Genomic DNA, 22,500 nt, shown 5'->3' with positions numbered 1-22,500 from the left:
AGCAGCTCAATGTCAGCATCCAGATGCGGAATCCTCACTCCATGTAAGTATTTCCATTTGTCAACAGATTCTTGTTTTGGTATGTGTTGTTTTGTCACAGGTAAGTGTGTTTGTGTATACACTGGTGGAAGTTTGTGGTATTGCGTTCCTTCCATATTGCTTACTTCCAGACCAGAGACTATGCTACTGGGCACCCTGCTCTCTTGGCCCATTGTACACAGCATGATGGAAATGTTCTTGCCAGGGACGCTCAGCTTTTCTTTTAGCGAATCTGTACAGAACGTAGCTGTGCTACCAGGATCAAGAAATGCATGGGTTGTAACTACTTTGCCACTATCTGACATCCTCACTTTAACCGGTATTATAGCTAGAGTGCATTTGCCTGATGTACCGGCCCCCATTGGGTCACTCACATTCACCATTGCATTACTTAAAGTGGCGGTTTCAGCTTTGGGCTTAGCTTTTTCATTCGCTGTAGGGATGTGAAGTACAGTAGGGTGCAGTAAAGAGCATATGTCACACGTCATTCTGTTCTGGCATGTTTTGCCTATGTGGCCCTTTCTAAGGCAACTAAAGCACATCCCTTTGGCTTTCAGGTAGGCTATTTTTTCCACATTGTTTTCATTCTTGAATATTTCACATTGATCCAGATTGTGATCATTTCCACAGAACATGCATGATCCATCAGTTGGGTGTATAGAATCAGACACAGGGACAACTGTGGTGGCGAAGCTAGAGCTACTTGATCTGGGTTTCCTCTGTTGCATAGATGTTGGTGTCACTTTGGCATCAGAGGGGGTCTGGATATCGCCGAACACTGGGTCGAGCAATGCCCTAGCTTGCTTCTCAATGAACTCTACCAAGTCCTTGAAAGTTGCCCTGGGTTTCTTATTTTCCTCCATGTTGCCAACAATTGCACGCCATCTATCTCTTAGCTTGAATGGCAATTTCGACACTATCAGCCTCATATTGCTGGAATTTTCAAGCTCCTTTAAACTATCAATGTCAGCCATAATGTTGAAACAACTGCGCAAGAACAATGCATAGGAGCGCAGGTCTTTGGCATTTTCTGGCTTGATGGTTGGCCAGTTCAAAGCCTTATTCATATGGGCTGATGCAATTTTATATCCATTTCCAAAATTGTATTCCAACTGTTGCTTGGCCTCATTGTATGCAGTGTTGGGGTCCATGTGTAGGAAACTGGAGACTAGGCTCCTAGGTTCATATTTTGTGTATTGTTGTAAGTAATACAAACGGTCGTCCATGTTCTCAGTCTTTTTTTCCACGAATTGCTCAAATGCTTTAATGAATGTGCGATATTGTAATGGGTCGCCATCGAATACAGGGATTTCTCTGCCTGGTAATAAGGAGAGAGCCTGCTGTTTCACTAACAGTGAAGTGATTTCTGTGTGCCGTTTCAACACTTCAGTGACGTCATTCACATTGGCATTTGACGCGTTTCCATTGGGTTGGCTTACTACTGGGGCGCTATGATGCGCACTGGCGCTGGCTTTTTGGGCAGGGGCTATTTGGGGACTTTGCGCATGAGCATTCTGCTGCACAGTGTCACTTTGGGGTGTAATTTGCACTCGCTTTGCCTTCTGCACTGTTGCAGGGATTTTATATTCAGTAGGCGTGCCGAATTTGTGTAAACCGGATAATGAGCCTTGCTCCTCGGCTTCTCTATAGATCTTCAATTTTGCCTCAGCGGCAGCGAGCTCTGATTCATGTGCAAGTTTTTCCCTTCGTGCCTGAAATTCTGCCTTACACCTAGCCAGTACAGTAGCCTCTTCCAAGTCAAGGTCACTTTTCTTATTTAATGCATCAGTTTTAGCCTGTTGCGCAGCGAGATCCGCTTCAGCCTTTATCCTTAACTGCGCGCTCGTCCGAGACGCGCGACTAACGTTACTTCTGGCTTTGACGCTCGGGGCTGCTTGGGATATACTGTCATGGGGCTTAACAGTCTCGTTTAATTTCTCCTCCTCCGCAGTCATTTCCTTTTTCTCCTCTTCAGCATTTTCCTCTTTCTCCTCCACATCAACATTCTCGCTACGGATCCATTTCAACACTCCATCAATGAATTCCTTGAACAGGTTATATTTCGGTTCATACCAGTCTTGCTGATCTGCTTCCTGCTCTAATGCATCGGTCATTAAATGCTGCACTGATTCGTGAACATCACTGAATTCAAGCAAATACTGGTCAAACGTCTGCAGTTGCTTTTCAACAAGTGACTTTTCTTGGCCTGCCTCAATAGAATAGTTGATTTCCTTACGCTTACGTGTAAGAACACTAAGCTTCCCTCTACGGCTTTTCAGTAATTTAGACAGTTCCCTGTCATCACACAGTGTCTCTTCTTCCTGTGGCTTCTCCATTATTTTTTTAAACTTAACAAAAAAGTATCCAACAAAGGCTTAGTTTTCTTTTAAATTAAATCATTGCAACACGGCAACCAAATAGAGTTCAGTTCTCTTACAGTGAGCGCGGCGGCTCGAGTTCAAAGTCAAACTTGAGCGCGGCGGCCCAAGACAGGTAAGTAGCGCACAGCCACTCAAGTTCACAGTGGGCGCGGCGGCCCTGATGAGAAAACAGTTTGTACTCACAGATCAGTAGTCCAGTCTCGCGAAGCACGGGTCCACGTATTTCACAAACCTTGATTTTCTTCAAGTAATCCACATGCAATCCATGATTCGAAACTGGTAGGCTACTTCTCCACAAACGCACAGCTCCGGGCACCCACAGCGATTTCCAGCTCTCCACCGGCGCTCACAGGTGTTCCGATTTTCCAATCAGCCGGCGTTTTCCAACTTCAGCTTGCTTCTAGATTGACAGGCGATGGTCGATGTTCTTCTCCAAACTTTCGTCGATTTCTTTTCTTCAAGGCACTTTTCTTTTCAACGCGTTTCTTTCGGCGACTTCTGTTCTTCAACAGGTTTCTTTGTCGTTCTTTCGGCGATGTCCTTTTCTTAGCGCGTTGATTACTTGCAGGGTTAAACTCTTTACGCAGATTCTTCTTCTGTTCTTCTTCTGTTTCGTGGAAGGTTTTGAACCGTTTCTTGATTCTTTCGTCGTCTTGATATTATTCTTCTTTAGACAGCTTTCCTTTTTCGGGTTTCCAATCTTTCTTCACGCTTTCGTCGTCTTGATAATCTTCTTCTTTAGGCAGGGGTCATCTGGCCTTCTCCATCTTCTTCCAATTTGCAGGGTTTAACGATGCTTCTTCTCTTTCTTCTTACAGGTTTCCACGGGGCAAACGTCCAACTTTTCTTCAGATTAACGATGCGTCTTTTTCTTGCAGGTTTCCAACGATGCAGAGTGTAGCATATCTTCTTTTATCTTCGTCCAGATTCTAACGATGTTGTTCTTCTTCCACGCAGTGTGCAGCAAGGTTTTACTTGTGGTCTTCCAGGGGTTCTCATCCAATGCAGGACGGGGTTTTAACGCTGCACTCTTCCAGGGGTTTTCAATGCAGGACGGGTTTTAACGTTGTAGTGTCTTCTTCTAAGTCACTTCTATGGACGCCTTGAGGTGGTCTTAATAATTTGATGGTTTATTCCAAAGGTAAAATAATCGGGTTTCCATATAAGTTTGTCACAAAATAAAGTTTACTGAAATAATAAGTCCATAACAAAAATGACCATCAATAAAGAAAATAAATTAAAACCCTTATGCCTGCTGGCGTCTTCCAATTCTAGATCCAAACTTTCCACAAGCATTCACAGTTCAGAACACATTGTTTCCACACACGCTACCCAATTAAAGGTGCAGGTGCATCAATGACTGAATCATGGCACCTGGCTAAATTAAGCCCACCAAATGCCACATAATTAAAACGCCATTCCAAATTTGGCCAGCAGGTGTCATACAACAAAATGTGCAAAATGGCTCCTACACCCGGTGTGCAAGCATGGAGACATGTCAGTCTCCCGGTGTGCAAGCATGGAGAAATGTCAGTCTCCCGGTGTGTGTTTACAGTCAGTGGGGAGACCGGGCTGCAGTATGGTAGTCATGCATCAGTGCTGGACTGGGGGAGAAATAGGGCCCGGGCACTTTTGGCTTAAAGGGGCCCTCATGGGGGAGAAATAGGGCCCGGGCACTTTTGGCTTAAAGGGGCCCTCATGGGGGAGAAATAGGGCCCGGGCACTTTTGGCTTAAAGGGGCCCCTCATGGGGGAGAAATAGGGCCCGGGCACTTTTGGCTTAAAGGGGCCCTCATGGGGGAGAAATAGGGCCCGGGCACTTTTGGCTTAAAGGCGCCCCTCATTGGGGAGAAATAGGACCTGGGCACTTTTGGCTTAAAGGCGCCCCTCATTGGGGAGAAATAGGACCTGGGCACTTTTGGCTTAAAGGGGCCATCATGGGAGAGAAATAGGGCCTGGGCACTTTTGGCTTAAAGGCCCCCCTCGTGGGGGAGAAATAGGGCCCGGGCACTTTTGCCTTAAAGGCCCCCCTCGTGGGGGAGAAATAGGGCCCGGGCACTTTTGCCTTAAAGGCCCCCCTCGTGGGGGAGAAATAGGGCCCGGGCACTTTTGGCTTAAAGGGGCCATCATGGGGGAGAAATAGGGCCCAGGCACTTTTGGCTTAAAGGGGCCCCTCATGGGGGAGAAATAGGGCCCAGGCACTTTTGGCTTAAAGGGGCCCCTCATGGGGGAGAAATAGGGCCCGGGCACTTTTGGCTTAAAGGGGCCCTCATGGGGGAGAAATAGGGCCCGGGCACTTTTGGCTTAAGGGGCCCTCATGTTTAGTGGTGCAGAACTGACTCACCGGTGGGCCCTGCACCATCATTTTCTTTTTAAATTTCTGAAAACAGGGGCCCACGACTGTGTGGAGCCCAACGGGAAATGTCTGCTATGCCAGATGGCCAGGATGGCGTGCGTACCTGCGTGCCTGCGTGCCTGTGTGTTAGAATGTGACTGCATGTGTGCGTGCGTGCCTGCGTGTGTGCCTGCGTGCGTGCCTGCGTGCGTGCCTGCGTGCATGCCTGTGTGCGTGTGTGCGTGTGTGCCTGCGTGCCTGTGTGTGTGTGTGCCTGCGTGCCTGCGTGCGTGCCTGCCTGCGTGCCTGCGTGCGTGCCTGCGTGCGTGTGTGCCTGCATGCGTGCATGCGTGCCTGCGTGCCTGCGTGCCTGCATGCGTGTGNGCCTGCGTGCGTGTTGGAGTGCGAACCTGCGTGTGTGTCTGCGTGCGTGTGTGCCTTCGTGCGTGTGTGCGTGTGTGCCTGCGTGCGTGCCTGCGTGCGTGCCTGCGTGCCTGCGTGCCTGCGTGCCTGTGTGCCTGCGTGCGTGTGTGCGTGTGTGCGTGCGTGCCTGCGTGCGTGCCTGCGTGCGTGTCTGCGTGCGTGCCTGCCTGCGTGCGTGCCTGCGTGCCTGCGTGCGTGCCTGCGTGCGTGCCCGCGTGCCTGCCTGCGTGCGTGCCTGCGTGCCTGCGTGCCTGCCTGTGTGCCTGCCTGCGTGCGTGCGTGCCTGCGTGCCTGCGTGCGTGCCTGCGTGCCTGCGTGCGTGTTGGAGTGCGAACCACAGATGGGGCTGTAGCTGCAGCTCTGCTGGAACCTGAACGTTGACTGTGATGTAATCCGCAGTAAATGTTGGGCTTTACGGTAACTACGGTAACCAGCTGTAAATGTTGGGCTTTACGGTAACTACGGTAACTAGCTGTAAATGTTCATCTCTACAGTAACTAGCTATAAATGTTCATCTCTACGGTAACTAGCTGTAAATGTTGGCCTGTACGGTAACTACGGTAACTGTTGGGCTGTACGGTAACTACGGTAACTAGCTGTAAATGTTCATCTGTACAGTAACTGCAGTAACTAACTGTAAATGTTCATATGTGATTTTTGTCCCTTGCAGCGCCCCGTACAGATGAGTGCGGACAGCTCCGCCGTACTGCGGCCGGCGGGGAAGCTAACGGCTAATATGGAGCTAACGGCTAACACGGATCTGCGAAGAGAACAAGGAAGAGGAGGAGGAGAGAGAGGAGGAGGAGGAGGAGGAGTGTTGCGGGGCGGGAGGCGGGGTCGGGGGGGTCGGAAGACATCGTCACTAGGCAACCAGAGGGGTTCCACATCAGACGACGACTCAGGATGCGCTCTGGAGGAATACACCTGGGTACCACCTGGCCTGCGCCCTGAACAGGTATACAGCACACACACACACACACACACACACACACACACACACACACACACACACACACACACACACACACACACACATGCACACTAAGGCTGTAACGATATTGCATCGAACCGAGGTATCGCGGTACGCAGACCCACGAACCCCTATCGCGAAACTGCCTCGCAGAATCGCGATGCGCCCTTTAAAAGTTGTTACCAAAGTTCTTCCCTAACAAAATCTCTGTTGTTACCGCTCAGTCTAGAAAACAGCAGCATAAAGGCAAATGTTTGCATAGCGCTTAAAAAAGACAAGTAGAAAAGGGGCGCACACATGTGCGAGTAACACTTCCATTCATCCCTCTCTTATAAAATGTTCCGTCCAACCGGCACGTTTGTTATTATCAATTGCCTGAGGAACCTCCGCGAGACGAAACACTTGGAAACGTCGGAAGGTAAAGCACAGAAATGAACAACAGACCCAAGAAGGCTTTATCAAACGTGTGAAGGTGTTAAGATTCATGCATGCGCCGATGCTGTTGAGTGGAGATAGACGTTGAGCAGAGAGAGAGAGAAAGAGAGCGAGAGGGCGAGATGCTCCGTCTGCCCAAATCCATAAACCACGCGACGCTCTATCAGGGAAGTGTCTGAAGTCGGGCGAACGTTGAGGTCGATGTGGATATTAATAGGCAGCGTTATTCTTCCCCGCATTGACCGCCTGCCTAGCGAAAACATGCTCCATTTCAGCCTGCATCCATTCCCGCTCTTGACAAAATGTCAAATCACAAAACCAAACAAAGGACAACGTGCCTGTTGCATAGTGAGAACATAGGCTAACTGAGTTTGGAGTTTTGTTTGTATAAGTGTGCGCGCGCTGCTGCACGATCAAAAAAGTTAAAAAAATATTAAACATCAAAATTAAGTGTTGCATTTTTGTAAGTAACTTTACACAACATGTTTCCTGACGAAATATGACCAGTGTTGTTTCAGTTAATGTTTGGATATTAATTGGATAATGTTTGATAATGTGAGACAGTTGTTAGACTAATAGGCTACCTACTGGAACCCTGACCCTTCTCTCTCCGTCTCTGTCTCCCTCACACACGGTCAGCATCTCAGCATCATATGATCTAAGCCTATTAATAAGAAGCCTACTTTTCCTTGGTGAACTAATATCCCTTATTGTGCTTTGATGTCAACACCTGGGGAACAGGTTGCAGTGGTATATCTGCAGCATCATTTAGGTACACCTACAAAATGAATGTATGCAGGTAGGCCTAAATGCAAAAAGAAATCATATATATAGCCTATATAGGCCTATAATTTATTTTCTTCTTTTTTTCCTTTAAAAATAAAATAAAATCGTGGGGCATATCGAACCGTGGGTCATATATCGTGATACAAACCGAATCGTGGGTTGGGTGTATCGTTACAGCCTTAATGCACACACAAACACGCTTGCTATCTTGGTCAAAGGTGCACCAGCAACATGCTTACCAAGAATTTCATTTTTTCAAGTCTGATATGTCACACCATAATGTTTGCAATATGTCACACCATAATGTTTGCAATATGTCACCCATAATGTTTGCATTGCAATAGCTTTAGCAAAACTCTTCTCTTCCCCTCTTAATTGAACCCTCGCCCTCTGCTCTTACTGCTGCAATGTACAATTCATGAAGATTGATTATCAGGGTGGTCCAATTTATCCATGAAACTTCCCATACTAAAATGACAGGTGTTTCCGTTTCATTGTCTAACCCCTGTAATCCCCTCCACTTGAGCCATTGCTGCGCAGAGCAGACTTGCTACCCAATACTCGTGCTGAAGACCACAGTGTGTTTCTCTATGGCTCTCCACTCACACTAGTGAAGAGAAGGAAGCTTGTGAATTGTTTGGAACAATTGTTGTTCTTTTAAAAAGTATGTGATATCAATATTGAATAGGGAGGCCGTTGTTATATTTTTGTATTATATATTATTAACTATAATCCTCCGTTTAACACGTTAAGACATGGCGTTATAAATTAGCTGTTATCAGAATGGTAATGGCGAAGTCGTAGTGCATTACTAAATGCCCTGTATTATGTCATAGTATTGTAGTATGTATTATGGTCGTTTACTAAAGGCCCTGTGTTATGCCATAGTATTGTAGTATGTATTATGGTCGTTTACTAAAGGCCCTGTGTTATGCCATAGTAATGCAGTATGTATTATGGTCGTTTACTAAAGGCCCTGTGTTATGCCATAGTATTGTAATATGTATTATGGTCATTAACTTTCATTACTAAAGGCCCTGTGTTATGTCATAGTATTGTAGTATGTATTTATGGTCGTTTACTAGGCCCTGTGTTATGCCATAGTATTGCAGTATGTATTATGTTAAACACTTAGTGGTTTCTTTTGCCTTAAGACATGTAAAAGTTTTTATCTTTTACCTGACATGTTTCGACGGTGTTACTTCCGTCTTCATCAGAGGGTCACTGTGATGTTGATGCGTGACGTGCTTTAAAGCACGTCACGCATCAACATCACAGTGACCCTCTGATGAAGACGGAAGTAACACCGTCGAAACATGTCAGGTAAAAGATAAAAACTTTTACATGTCTTAAGGCAAAAGAAACCACTAAGTGTTTAAGTTAAACAGTTAGACATAATGAACTTAATTCATATGAGTATGTATTATGGTCGTTTACTAAAGGCCCTGTGTTATGTCATAGTATTGTAGTATGTATTATGGTCGTTTACTAGGCCCTGTGTTATGCCATAGTAATGTAGTATGTATTATGGTCGTAAACTTTGCAGTGACTATTACAGCGTGCCACTGGAGGAAGAGTGGGCATTAAGGGGTCAACTTCACACCAGTTCCTGTCCAGGGACTACAGATGGAAAACAGCCCTCTGGCTATCATATGGCTAACTGTGGTGTCCTGTGGCTATCATATGGCTGACTTGTATGCTGTGCACTGTGGTGTCCTGTGGCTATCATATGGCTAACTTGTATGCTGTGCATTGCAGTGTCCTCTGGCTATCATATGGCTGACTTGTATGCTGTGCATTGCAGTGTCCTCTGGCTATCATATGGCTGACTTGTATGCTGTGCACTGTGGCTATCATATGGCTGACTTGTATGCTGTGCATTGCAGTGTCCTGTGGCTATCATATGGCTGACTTGTATGCTGTGCACTGTGGTGTCCTGTGGCTATCATATGGCTAACTTGTATGCTGTGCATTGCAGTGTCCTCTGGCTATCATATGGCTGACTTGTATGCTGTGCATTGCAGTGTCCTCTGGCTATCATATGGCTAACTTGTATGCTGTGCATTGTGGTGTCCTGTGGCTATCATATGGCTGACTTGTATGCTGTGCACTGTGGTGTCCTGTGGCTATCATATGGCTAACTTGTATGCTGTGCATTGCAGTGTCCTCTGGCTATCATATGGCTGACTTGTATGCTGTGCACTGTGGTGTCCTCTGGCTATCATATGGCTGACTTGTATGCTGTGCATTGCAGTGTCCTCTGGCTATCATATGGCTAACTTGTATGCTGTGCATTGCAGTGTCCTCTGGCTATCATATGGCTGACTTGTATGCTGTGCATTGCAGTGTCCTCTGGCTATCATATGGCTAACTTGTATGCTGTGCATTGCAGTGTCCTCTGGCTATCATATGGCTGACTTGTATGCTGTGTACTGTGGTGTCCTGTGGCTATCATATGGCTGACTTGTATGCAGTGTCCTCTGGTATCATATGGCTAACTTGTATGCTGTGCATTGCAGTGTCCTCTGGCTATCATATGGCTGACTTGTATGCTGTGCACTGTGGTGTCCTGTGGCTATCATATGGCTGACTTGTATGCTGTGCACTGTGGTGTCCTGTGGCTATCATATGGCTGACTTGTATGCTGTGCACTGTAGTGTCCCAGTCAAATAATCATTAAATTAAACTAAACTAAACGGAAATAATCGTGATATTGATTTTTCCCATAATCGAGCAGCCCTGATATAGACCTACACAGTGGCCACCCCATGTCCTATAGAGGATGTGTGTATGGCCACCGCCCCATGAGGGGGGAGGGGGGGGGGGATGTGGTGAGGGCATTGTGCAATGAAGAGAGGGATGGGGGAGGGGGGAGGGGGGTCAGGTCCATAATTTAGCAGGCCTGATATAGACCCACTGTGCTACCCAAATGCCCCCCTGACCCCCCCCAACCCCCCCCCCACCCCCCACACACACACACATACACACACAAACACACAAACACACACACACATGCCCCCCTTCTGACTTTGAGTGGCCTACTTTTCATTGTCATGCCACTGCACACCCTTGAGAATAGTGTGTGTGTGTGTGTGTGGGGGGGGGGGGGGGATGGTGGTTCTGTGTGTCAATATAACATTTCTCTCTGGTACCCAATGCGCCATAAACCTTTCTGCCTGTTACATACTGACGAGACTACAACAGTGTTTCCCAACCTTTTTTGTGCCAAGGCACTCTTTTTCCCTTGAAAAACTCTCGCGGCACACCACCAACCAAAAATGATGAAATAATGAAAACAAATTATTCTCTGATAAGAATGACTATATTGTTGATATAGGCGGCTACAAAGTGTCTTGAATAGCAATCAAACAAACACAAAACTCTAAAAAAAAAAATTTAGTCATATTTTATATTTCCTCTTTCAAATAAAAAGTGCACTTAATGTTCACTTCTTAAAGAAGCTATAAACTTCAAAGTAGGCCTACAATTTACACATTTTTATTCTGTCCAAAAGCATTCTATTAGCAGGAGTACAGAAAATAATGCTTATTCTGACAGTAGCAACATTTGGGAAATATTACACTGAAGATGCGTACAAATATCAATCTCTGTATATTTTACTCACTTAATCTTAATGTGAAACCTATGTGTCCTTCACCTTTGGCTAAGGCCCGCCCTAATGCTGTTTGACCACAATCACAGCGCTGCAAAAGGACGAGGTCGGTCAGAAGAAGTCGGACATCTCATATTTTCAAAGGCAAGATATTACGGTCATATTATTATTAAAAACTGATTGGAAATTGTCCCTGGGGTGTTTGTGACAAAGGTGCAAGTTTCCCCGCGAGGTAACAGGAGGTAATCGCTTTCCCCTTTCCCTAAAACCGGGCTAATTATGCTTACCGGCAGTTGGATAGTCTGGCTTGAAGGGTCTCGGCATCCTCACACTCGACTAGAAAGCACGCGGACCAACAAACTACGTTGTGTGCTCAATCATGCCACCACCTCACTCGTTTAACTTTTCAGTAAGGTTGTAAGCAAAACACAAATCTGTTTCAGGGTAGGATTTTGGTTTTCTGACCTAATTAATGAAGTAACGGCGCTAGCAAAGTTAACTATCAGTCACGTCAGGAGGATTGTTTTGACTAGCAGCTGATGGACGCTTTTTGTTTGGGCTACTGAAGACACATCAATGCAATTCGCTACCTGCTGCCACAAGGAATTATTTCATGCTTAGGACGCCAGTCAACAGCAGACACTAGGCTACTAGAAAATGACAGGCATTATTTCCTGATAATAACGATGAATTTAAAAAAATAATAATAAAAAATAATAATAATTAATCCCCAAGAATTTTCCACGGCACACCTGACGATCTCTCACAGCACACTAGTGTGCTGCGTCACAGTGGTTGGGAAACACTGCTATACAATCTACAGCGCACATTATGAATGCCTGTATTGATTTTTAAAGGCCTGTACACCGCCCGTCACAACCGCATTGTGAACATTACTACAACAGAACTCCGCAAAACTACACGGACCAACACATGTACACCCAGACAGAAAAATCAACGCAAACTGGTTTTCCAATTTGACCACCAATGATGCTCTGGACAATGTCCTTAAAGACTGCCCTAAGACCCCCGACATTGTTGTTGTGGATGAGACTCTAAAAACCATCACAGTTGTGGAAATAGGATGCTGCTTTGATGCATATATGGACCTGTGCTTTGCTGAAAAATGTGTTAAGTATTAACCAGTAATTCATGCATTGACAGAAAGTGGCTACAAAACATCAATGGTTGCACTCATCTATGGTAGCCTTGGCCATGTTCATAAATTGTGTGTCAGAGGTTTGCAAATAGCTGGACTAAATAAGAAGAAAGCAAAACAGATAGCCAAGTATTGTTCAATATCTGCAGTTATAGGCAGTGTGCATATTTGGAGGAGGAGATGCCACTTGTACCCCTGAATAGGCTTCAGACCAGCATAACTTTTTTGCATTGATGTAGAAGACACATTATTCAAGTCAAGTCAAGTCAAGTAGGTTTTATTGTCAATTTCTTTACACGCACTGGTCATACAAAGAATTTTAAATTAAATTTCTTGCTTTCCCATACAGACATAGACTAATCTAGGTAAGGACATAGACAGTATAGACATAGACAGTACTTATACATGGACTTAAGACAGTATGGACATAGACAGTGCTCATACAGACATTTAAAGTGCAAGACTGGACAACAGAAGACTTGTAGAGAACATACATTAAGAGGTAACTGTTGTGCTTTTGTGCTTTTCCTAAAGAGTCCTTTATAGCGTTCTGACATTGTAATAGTAGCATTTTGAAGAAAAATAAATATTAAAAAGGTCTATCAAGTACACCAGCAGCAGTGTGTGTGTGTGTGTGTGGTGTGTGGTGAGGGATGGGGGAGAAGGTGCGGTGTGCGTCTGTGCGTCTGCTACTTTAATATTGTTTGGGGCGCTGTATTGTTTCTCAATAATCATTGGTCCTCCCAAATAAAATAATCAAACTGTGTGTGTGTGTGTGTGTGTGTGTGTGTGTGTGTGTGTGTGTGTGTGTGTGTGTGTGTGTGTGTGTGTGTGTGTGCGTGTGTGTGTGTGTGTGTGTGTGTGTGTGTGTGTGTGTGTGTGTGTGGTGTGTGTGTGTGTGTGTGTGTGTGTGTGTGTGTGTGTGTGTGTGTGTGTGTGTGTGTGTGTGTGTGTGCTTGTGCTTGTGTGTAGAATAGAGGCAGTTGTGGCCTAGTGGTTAGAGAGTTGGTCTTTCAATCTAGGGGTTGCAGGTTCGAATCCCCCCTGACCTCTCCCTACATCTCCATCCATGGCTGACGTGCCCTTGAGCAAGGCACCTAACCCCTCATTGCTCCAGGGACTGTAACCAATACCCTGAAAAATAATAACTGTAAGTCGCTTTGAACAAATGAAAGCGTCAGCTAAGTGCAATGTAATGTAATGTAATGTAATGTAATATAGAGGGGGTAGACTGGATACTATATGATGTGATGAGGGCTATCTTATATCCAAAGGAAAAGCAGAATAGCTAGGGATGCTAATAGCTAGGGATGCTAATAGCAGAATAACTAGCGATGCTAATAGCTAGCGATGTTAATAGATAGCGATGCTAATAGCTAGCGATGGTAATAGGTTAGATAGGATAGATTCAAGATTCAAGAGATTCAAGAATTTATTGTCATTGTCAAAAAGGCAACGAAATTGTGTTTTGAGTACAATACTTAGTAGCAGCAGAAGCTAATAAAAAGTTTAGTACTCCGGGGCCGCTGCGACTCTGCGCGCCGCCACCTTGGTCAAATCTTGGTCAAGTGTTAAACAACATTGGGTAAGGATAAGGAGGGGAAAAAAATTCCATAGCTCCACATTGCAAACATTACAACATCAAGACATAGAACAAAAAAGAACTCATATATAGCTTAAGCAGTGGAGACAAGACATTGTACATGAACTGGGGGGAGGGGGGTTGGGGATAGGGGTGGGTAGCAGAAAGAACCAGAGGACGCGTTGAAGATTAAGGGGAGGGGTGGGCACTGGATAGCTTATCACCCCACTCTGAGCCATAGCTGAAACCGTCCCAGGGACGGCCTCACACTGTCCCATAGCAAGAGAAAAACACCTTCAGGTGTCAGTGGTAGTGGGGAGGGAGGCAGAGAGTCCAGACATTGCTTGTCCTCCAAGGAGAGGTCGCTGCAGCTGCTGCTGGGGCGCCAAAGCAAAATAAGATTTATGTTTAGGTTATGCAGACATTCCTTTTCTATTCTGCAGTAATTCTCATGTGACTGGCCACACGTTTCACATACAGTTGAAGTTCGAGCAACCTAGCTTCCAAGCCGATCGATTCCATCTGGCGATCGTGCGCGACAAGTCCATCAATGCGGCAATCAATAGCTTCAAGGTGGCGATGTCCGGCCACAACCATTTCCATCAATTTGTCCATCTGGCGATGACCAGCCACAAAACCCTCCAAAGCGCGATTCACGACCACATTCTGTGCTCGAATCTCACTGCCCACCCGATCAATTGAGCCGGACAGTCTGGGGCCACTAATGGCTGCCCATACCTTTGAGCAAATGCGGTACAGCAGTCCCAAGGATAATCCAATTCCCAAGGAACTTGCCACCAAGTAGCTGAAAGTGTAGACATCTACGTCCTCAATGTTTAACGGAGCCAGACACATGACTTTCCACTTCCCCCACGAGTCCATCACATAGCCAGCCGCCGTTGTCCGATCAGGACAGTTGGGCTCCCCCGAACCCACTTTGATCTTCGAAAAGATGGTGTCAATTGCGTTGAAAGACCAGTTGACCAAATCCATTGTTAATTTCTTTTCAGGAGAACAGGACAGCGTGGAGTCTCAGCAGAATTAAGTCAGACAAGACAGAGTGCAACAGCAGGGGAAGAGATAGGAGAGAGGAGATAGGGAGAGGGGAAAGGGAGGGGAAAGAGAGCTTGGAAGCTCTGAAGAAACACGTCCGCCTCCTCCGAGAGCAGCAACAACAACCCAAAAAGATTGTTATTAGCAGAATAGCTAGCAATGCTAATAGCAGAATAGCTAGCGATTCTAATAGCAGAATAGCTAGCGATGCTAATCCATCATTTGCATGTGACGTCAAACGTTCTAGTGGACGGCCACTGGACGGCAAGAGGACGACAGAGGGCAGCATTAATGAATGGATTCCTATGGGACTCGCAACGTTTAGTAACTCATAACCTAACTTGGATCACCGATAAACTAAACACCGTAAACACCCATTGTGCTGTTTGTTACAAAAACAGATAGGGTTACAAACCAGGCGTGACTTTTCATTGGATCTCAAAATAAAACGAGAAAGCTGAGGTGAATCGCGGCAACCAACTGGAAAACCATCAAACTAGCCTACTCGAGTAGCCTGGATGAGCACCACGGTAAGTTTCTCATTTGCCATCCTTTATATCATCATTTGTCTCTTAATTCGTGAACGCTAGTTAATTTAAGTCTAATGTGCAATTTCAGTGTTTTTTTTTATGCGAGGTCAATGTAAGATGCTTTCCATGATTAACGTTAATTAGCAGCATCATTACGCTATGATGGACGTATGCTAAGATATTGCAGGCTGTAACGTAAACACGGAATTAATAAAGCTCTTGGTGAAATAGCAAGGCTATGCCGTTCATACTGTTAAGGTTCAAATGTAAAAATAAACCATGTGTACATCCCAAGTAGCTTAGGCCTACTCTCCAGCATGATGCTGTCATGAAATGCTAGTCACGACCTTATCCATGCTGGGCCTGGCCTATGACATGCATAGGCCCACCAGTCTTGGTGTTGTCCTTGTCAATAATACACAGTGCACCACTTTGTTGTGTTGTCATCCAAATTGCCTGCCCTCTGAAATCACACACATCAGAGGCTTAATGGTTTGGGAAGTGGTATTAAGATTGGAGGGTTGGAGTTTCAAATCCCATCCTACACCTCTCCCTTCACCTCATCCAGGCTGAAGTACCCTTGAGCAAGGCACCTAGCCCCATGCTGCAGGGTCAGTTAGCTGTGAGTAACAAAGTTGCTTTGGATAAGTGTCAGCTAAGTGTTATCTTTCTGTTTCTCCAGATGAGAAGAGCGATGATCTGATGTCATGACACATTGGATGTATGGAAGAGCCAGAGGTCCAGCACACCAAGCCAAGTTTAGCCGATTTCAACCTATCACACCAACTCAATGTAGTAATCAGTTCATTCAATGGCTCAAAGACTTTATTTTTAGACACAAAGTACAAATACATTTCAAGGTTATGTAGGTGATGGGAGGGGATATCTATTCTGGGGTGGACATGTACAATAGACGTGCAAGTACTTATTTATATTAATAAATGGTTATCTGAACTAGGCCTGTAATAGTCAACCCATTGATGCTGGATGCTGTGAACACGTTGTATTGACCTAGGTGCCTGGAGCGACACAGCATTCAGGCATGACATATTAGATTTTTTTAGATTAAAAATGTGGGTATGTTAGAGCTGAATTAACATGTTCTAATGCAAGAGGATGGTCTTAGCTTTTAAAACTATATGTATATCTGTATATATATATTCAGAGACTTATTTAGTTATTTGTTTTTTTATAGGATGAGGGCACCTTTCTTAAAAAGGGCATAGGCAATTACCTGGCATTTTTTGCAGGTGCCAGCTAAAATGAGTTAATATTATTTACATACAGCTCTATCCCCATACCAGTATACCCACGTCACCTGAGATATACATTTAGTGGAGACAATGTAATTAGTTAGACTAGACTGAAGATTGACAGGCGGTCATGGGTAAGTGGTTAGAGTGTCAGCCTTGTATCCCAAAGGTTGCCGGTTGGACTCCCGACCCACCAGGTTGGTGGGGGGAGTTAAATAATCAGTGCTCTCCCCCATCCTCCTCCATGACAGAGAGTGCGTCTTAATATGCAACCTTGCCTCCTCCACTTGCGCTTGTCTCCTCGTCCCGCCTCCTGGCCCCTCCTCCGTGGAGAAAACAATAAAGTTTCCCAGCTGTCAGCCTAGCCACAACAACTTTTGAGGGACTGTTTTTCATTCACCATCCCAATTGCAAATGAGAAAAAGACTCTGCAATTGAGCTTTTGCAAGATATTGAAATATAATGATGTCCGTGATGTCATCATGACGAGAAGCAAGTGGAGGAGGCAAGGTCCCATATTAAGACGCACTCTGAGATACCCTGAGAATGGTACTGCCGCACTTGGGGCGCCATAGGGGACTGCCGCCTTGCACGGGTGAAGCATAAATGCAATTTCGTGCAGTGAACACTTGTGTGCTGTGTCACAATGTCAATGGGAGTTGGAGTTTCCCAGTTGGGCTTTCACTTCACGTTCACAGAAAATGTTCTACGTTGTTGTATTAGTACAATAAAATAAGCAAAACATGTCTGGATGGACTTCATCATTTCAGTTATTTATTATCACAACTACTCACTATCAATGACAACCAGGGCTCACCAGCCAACCAGCCAAATGCTGGGAAAATTAAGTTTTGCTGGTAGAAAAGAAAAAACATACTTGGCACTTTGACCCATTATTTAATGTACCGGAGATTAACATACTAGCCATTTTGGCTACTAGTGATTAAAAATAATTTAGAGCCCTGCTGAAAACTCCAACAACTGGTACAGGTGATCAGTGTATCAGGGGAGGAATGTAAGGGTAGGCCCGATGGATGAGGGGACCAGCATCACTGATGGTGAGGTCCTGGTGCTGCTGCAAAGCCCAAGCGAAAGAAGCCTCTCTGGACACCTCTTCATGTTGGCTCCCCCATCTAATTAAAAAAAGAAAAGACAAACATGCTATTTAAATGAATCTAGCCATGCATTGTAATGTACTGGTACAGTACTGAATAATTAAGTCCCTTGGCAATTTTGTCTGAATTAAAATGTGATATAAAATGTCAGAAAATAACAGTCATCCCAACTTACTAGTCATGTATTTACCTGTGGTGCTGGGATGCAATTCTTGGACGTCATCCTGGCCACCATGCCTCATGGTTTTAGTTTGGGTGCTGACCACCTGACTGATGAACCTGCAATTATAAAACAATAAAAATAAAAGATAAATAACAGGTTTGTTGTGCTTATCTTTCTCTTGTGAAGGTCATCTTTTCAAATTATTTATTTAATCAAATCAAATCAAAATTATTTAATCAAAGTAGGCCTATGTAACCGAGATTCTGTCCTACAGTGCCCTCCATAATTATTGGCACCCCTGGTTGAGATGTGTTTTTTAGCTTCCAATTATTTTATTTTTTTTTCTAAATAATATGGGACCTTAATGGAAAAAAATAGAAAAATCCAACCTTCAATACAAGTGCATTTATTCAGTGGGGAAAAAATCCCACATAAAGAAATAATTATTTGACATCAAATAATGTGTGTCACAATTATTAGCACCCCTGGTGTTAATATTTTGTACAACCCCCTTTTGCCAACAAAACAGCACCTAATCTTCTCCTATAATGTTTCACAAGATGGGAAAAGACAGAAAGAGGGATCTTCAGCCATTCTTCTTTGCAGAATCTCTCTAAATCATCCAGAGACCTGGGTCCTCTCCTCTGTACTCTCCTCTTCAGCTCACCCCACAGGTTCTCAATGGGGTTGAGGTCAGGGGACTGAGATGGCCATGGGAGGAGCTTGATTTTGTGTCTGGTGAACCATTTCTGTGTAGATTTGGCCATATGTTTAGGGTCATTGTCTTGCTGAAAGACCCAGTGACGACCCAGCTTCAGCTTTCGGGCAGAGGGCAACAGATTTTGATTTAAAATGTCCTGGTATTTCAAAGCATTCATGATGCCATGCACCCTAACAAGGTTCCCAGGGCCTTTGGAAGCGAAACAGCCCCACAGCATCACTGACCCACCCCCATACTTCACAGTGGGTATGAGGTGCTTTTCAGCATGCGCATCTTTCGTGGTACGCCAGACCCACTTAGAGTGTTTGTTGCCAAAAAGCTCAATCTTGGTCTCATCTGACCAAAGCACACGGTCCCAGTTGAAGCCCCAATACCGCTTGGCGAACTCCAGACGCTTGCGTTTATGATTGTGAGTGAGGAAAGGTTTTCTCCGTGCATGCCTCCCAAACAGCTTGTTGGCGTGTAGACAGCGCCTGATGGTTGATTTGGAGACTTTGTGACCCCAGGATGCTACCATTTGTTGTAATTCTGTAACAGTGAGCTTTGGAGATCTTTTGATTTCTCTTACCATCCTCCTCACTGTGCGTGGTGGCAAAATAAACTTGGGTCCTCGTCCAGGCTTGTTTACCACTGTTCCAGTTGTTTTGAACTTCTTAATTATTCCTCTCACAGTGGATATGGGCAGCTGCAGTTGAGTGGCAATCTTCTTGTAGCCTCTGTCTGACCTGTGAAGGTCGACGCACATCTGCCTCACTTGTATGCTGTGTTCCTTTGTCTTTCCCATGTTTAAGAGTGGATAAGAGAAATGGCCTCGGTGTCACGTCATATTTATACCCCAGGAAACAGGAAGTGATGAATTACTAATTAAATGTTCCTACATACTCTGGTAAACTTTATAAACTACTGTAGAAATGACAGAAATGCTTCAATTATATTTATTTCCTGGGAATTGTTAAGGGTGCCAATAATTGTGGAACAGGTGATTTAATGAAAAATAATTATTTTTTAGTCAGGGATTTTTTTATTTTCCTACAATTCATTTGAGTTGAAGGCTACATTTTCCTACAATTTTCAGTGTGACAGTATTCTTCTGCAATAAACACTGAATTTATTTTAAGGCTTTTAACACATCTCAACCAGGGGTGCCAATAATTATGGAGGGCACTGTATGTGTTTCTACATGTGCAATGTAATGCAACACCGATTTGAAACATTGAAGTATGTCAAGTCAGCTTTTATTGTCACTTTCTTCATATGGTCATACAAGGGAAACGAAATTACGTTTTCTCTCTACCATGCCAGGACATAGACAGGACTGACAATTTACAGATAGACAGAAAGTGCAAGACAGGACAGGTAACAGTGATGGACTGGTAACATAAGTGGTCAATAATAATAGGCCTACAGTAAATGAACATATTGGACATGTAAACAGAAAATAAGATATAGAAATATATTTTACAATAGCCTACATTGTGCAGACGTGGCTGAAACAACAATGAAATCCACTTGGATGAAACGAAACGAGTGAATCCAAGTTAACCTACAAGATACATCTGAGATGAAAAGATATGCTATTCAAAACACCACTTTGCGAAATGCCTGACACAAAATGTGCCGTGCGTCTTGTAGTAAGTTAGGTTAGCAGCATTATCTTACCTGTGCCATGCCACGAAGAAGGGGATGCCATCCGCGGTGCCCAGCCACCAATGAAGAAACGGTGCATAAAGGTGCTAGTATTTTGCCAATGCAGAGGTTTGGTTTAAGTTCACAACTTAACTAAAGAAAATAAACACGGGATAAAAAAAATACATCGCAGGCAGAGTAAGTTCATGGCTGGAAGCAAGCAACAATTTTCTCTTCTTCTCCCAGTTTCCCGTACCACCCGTCCCGGTTATGCCACCTAGTGGAGCAGAATACATTTGAATAAATCTATGATTTGAACACATCCACCGTGGCCAACCTAGACTGATAACGCCAGGTACATATCCCGTTTAAAAAAAAATAAAAGAACTGCGTGTTTCGTTGGTATTTTATGGTCAAAGTTGTCTTCGTCTGCATAATTCCTATGTACGAATGTGTACTTCTGCCGTCCAGCGAAAATGATTACGCAATATTGTGACGTCAGTGCAAATGATGGATAGCAGGATTTGTACAGGAAGATGTTATGTCCTGCTCGGCATTGCTGCCTGTCGTACCTCCTCCGGTGCACATGGGTCAGCTACAGGGTCATCAGTCGGGAACCACCATTCACTAACGTTTCGCCCCTTTAATCCCAAAACGTTTCGTGGTGGCGGGGCAGTGACAGGGACGCCTCCCTGTCACCCCCTGCAGCTGATGGGTGTTTTCCCCTGCGGCTGTTGTCCGGGGTTAGGTGTTCTTCCCCCACGTTTTGTCCTTCCTACTGAGCCAGAGGCAAAAGCTCGCCTTTTCAGCCTGCTCTCTCAGGGCCTTTGTTACCTTCCTGAGCCTTCCTCGTCCCACGTCCCTCAGGAGGCATGAGGTTGACAAACCTATCAAGCCTCGACAGCCGACCTCTACTGGACAGATGGTGGTCATCCAGCCAGCCTACCGGCACTCAGCAGCCAGCTCTGAGTACTTGGCCCTCTTACGTTCAAAGGCAGCCTCAATTCCCTCCTCCATAGGCACTGTTAGTTCGATGAGGAACGCTGTTCTTGCCTTAGCTGACCACACAACAATGTCTGGTCGGAGGGATGTGGTGGTTCCATAGGGAACTGAAGCTTCCTGTCAAGGTCGACTCTCATGCTCCATTCCTGGTCAGGGGTGAATGGCCTTGATGGTTTCCTTGGCCTGATGCTTCTGCTGACCCCTCCCTCTGCAATAAAGGTGGTGAAATCCTCTGGAGATGGTGGTGTTTTACTTCCTTGTCGGCACTCCTCCAGCACTTCGGCTAGCTTCCTCAGGACTTGGTCATGGCACCACCTATAGCAGAATAGCTAGCGATGCTAACAACAGAATAGCTAATAGGAGAAAAGTTAATAGGAGAATAGTTAATATTAGAATAGCTAATAGCAGAATAGCTAGCGATGCTAATAGGAGAATAGCTAATAGCAGAATAGCTAATAGCAGAATAGCTAGCAATGCTAATAGGAGAAAAGCTAATAGCAGAATAGCTAATAGCAGAATAGCTAGTGATGCTAATAGCAGAATAGCTAATAGCAGAATAGCTAATAGGAGAATAGCTAATAGCAGAATAGCAAATAGCAGAATAGCTAGTGATGCTAATAGTAGAATAGCTAGCTATGATACAGGGCGAGCTTTTGTGCGATTATGCGCCTAGAGTTTTGATAGTGCAGGTGGAAAGGGATAGTGTAGTGTTGTAGTGTATGGCTATGAATTGGGTTATATGTTAATGTAGTACGCTAGTATTGTGTTATAGAGTAGGGTTGTGAATTGGGTTTTATATTAATGTAGGGTTAGTCAAGCATGCTAGTTTTGTGTTATAGTTTAGGGCTAGCGTAGCATGCTAGTGTAGATGCTAGTGTAGGAATAGCATAGCATGCTAGTCTTGTGTTATAGTGTAGGGTTAGCACAGCATGCTAGTGTTGTGTTATAGTATAGAGCTAGCGTAGCATGCTAGTGTAGATGGCAGTGTTGGGTTAGCGTAGCATGCTAGTGTTGTGTTATAGCAGAGAGAGTAGAGAGAGAGAGGTTCCATTGGCCCATTGTTTCCGGGTTCTATTATTGGGGGGGAAATTCCCCTTTAGGCAGACCTAGGTAGACCTGAGGACTGTTCTATTCAATGCTAGGAGCATTATGACACGCCCCTTTGGGCAGACCGGAACCTGGTCACGTTAGGTGCCCATAGAAACCTATTATGTTGGCATATCTCTATACTTAAAGAATCTCTGGTTATAGTGTAGGGATAGCGTAGCATGCTAGTGTTGTGTTATAGTGTAGGGTTAGCGTGGCATGCTAGTGG

The 22,500-nt window shown here is 44.9% G+C and overlaps 1 protein-coding gene and 1 long non-coding RNA gene across 2 annotated transcripts in view; one reads left to right on the top strand and one right to left on the bottom strand.

Moving 5' to 3' along the window:
- prickle1b (prickle homolog 1b) overlaps nt 1–22,500 on the top strand; it is an 80,840-nt gene that overhangs the window by 15,037 nt on the left and 43,303 nt on the right. Inside the window, exon 2 of the mRNA XM_063217828.1 lies at nt 5,848–6,132. Within this exon, the coding sequence (XP_063073898.1) occupies nt 5,848–6,132 (285 nt within the window). The remainder of the gene's footprint in view (nt 1–5,847; nt 6,133–22,500) is intronic.
- Nucleotides 17,307–17,955, bottom strand: LOC134464747 (uncharacterized). The gene is made up of 2 exons (XR_010038048.1): nt 17,864–17,955; nt 17,307–17,691 (listed from the first exon to the last, which is right to left on the bottom strand). It is a non-coding gene; the product is annotated as an uncharacterized LOC134464747 (long non-coding RNA).

This window comes from Engraulis encrasicolus, chromosome 15 (genome assembly GCF_034702125.1).
Source record: "Engraulis encrasicolus isolate BLACKSEA-1 chromosome 15, IST_EnEncr_1.0, whole genome shotgun sequence".
Taxonomy (NCBI): domain Eukaryota; kingdom Metazoa; phylum Chordata; class Actinopteri; order Clupeiformes; family Engraulidae; genus Engraulis; species Engraulis encrasicolus.
The sequence above is the reverse complement of the archived record's forward strand: the minus strand, read 5'-3'. Positions and strand labels throughout refer to the sequence as shown.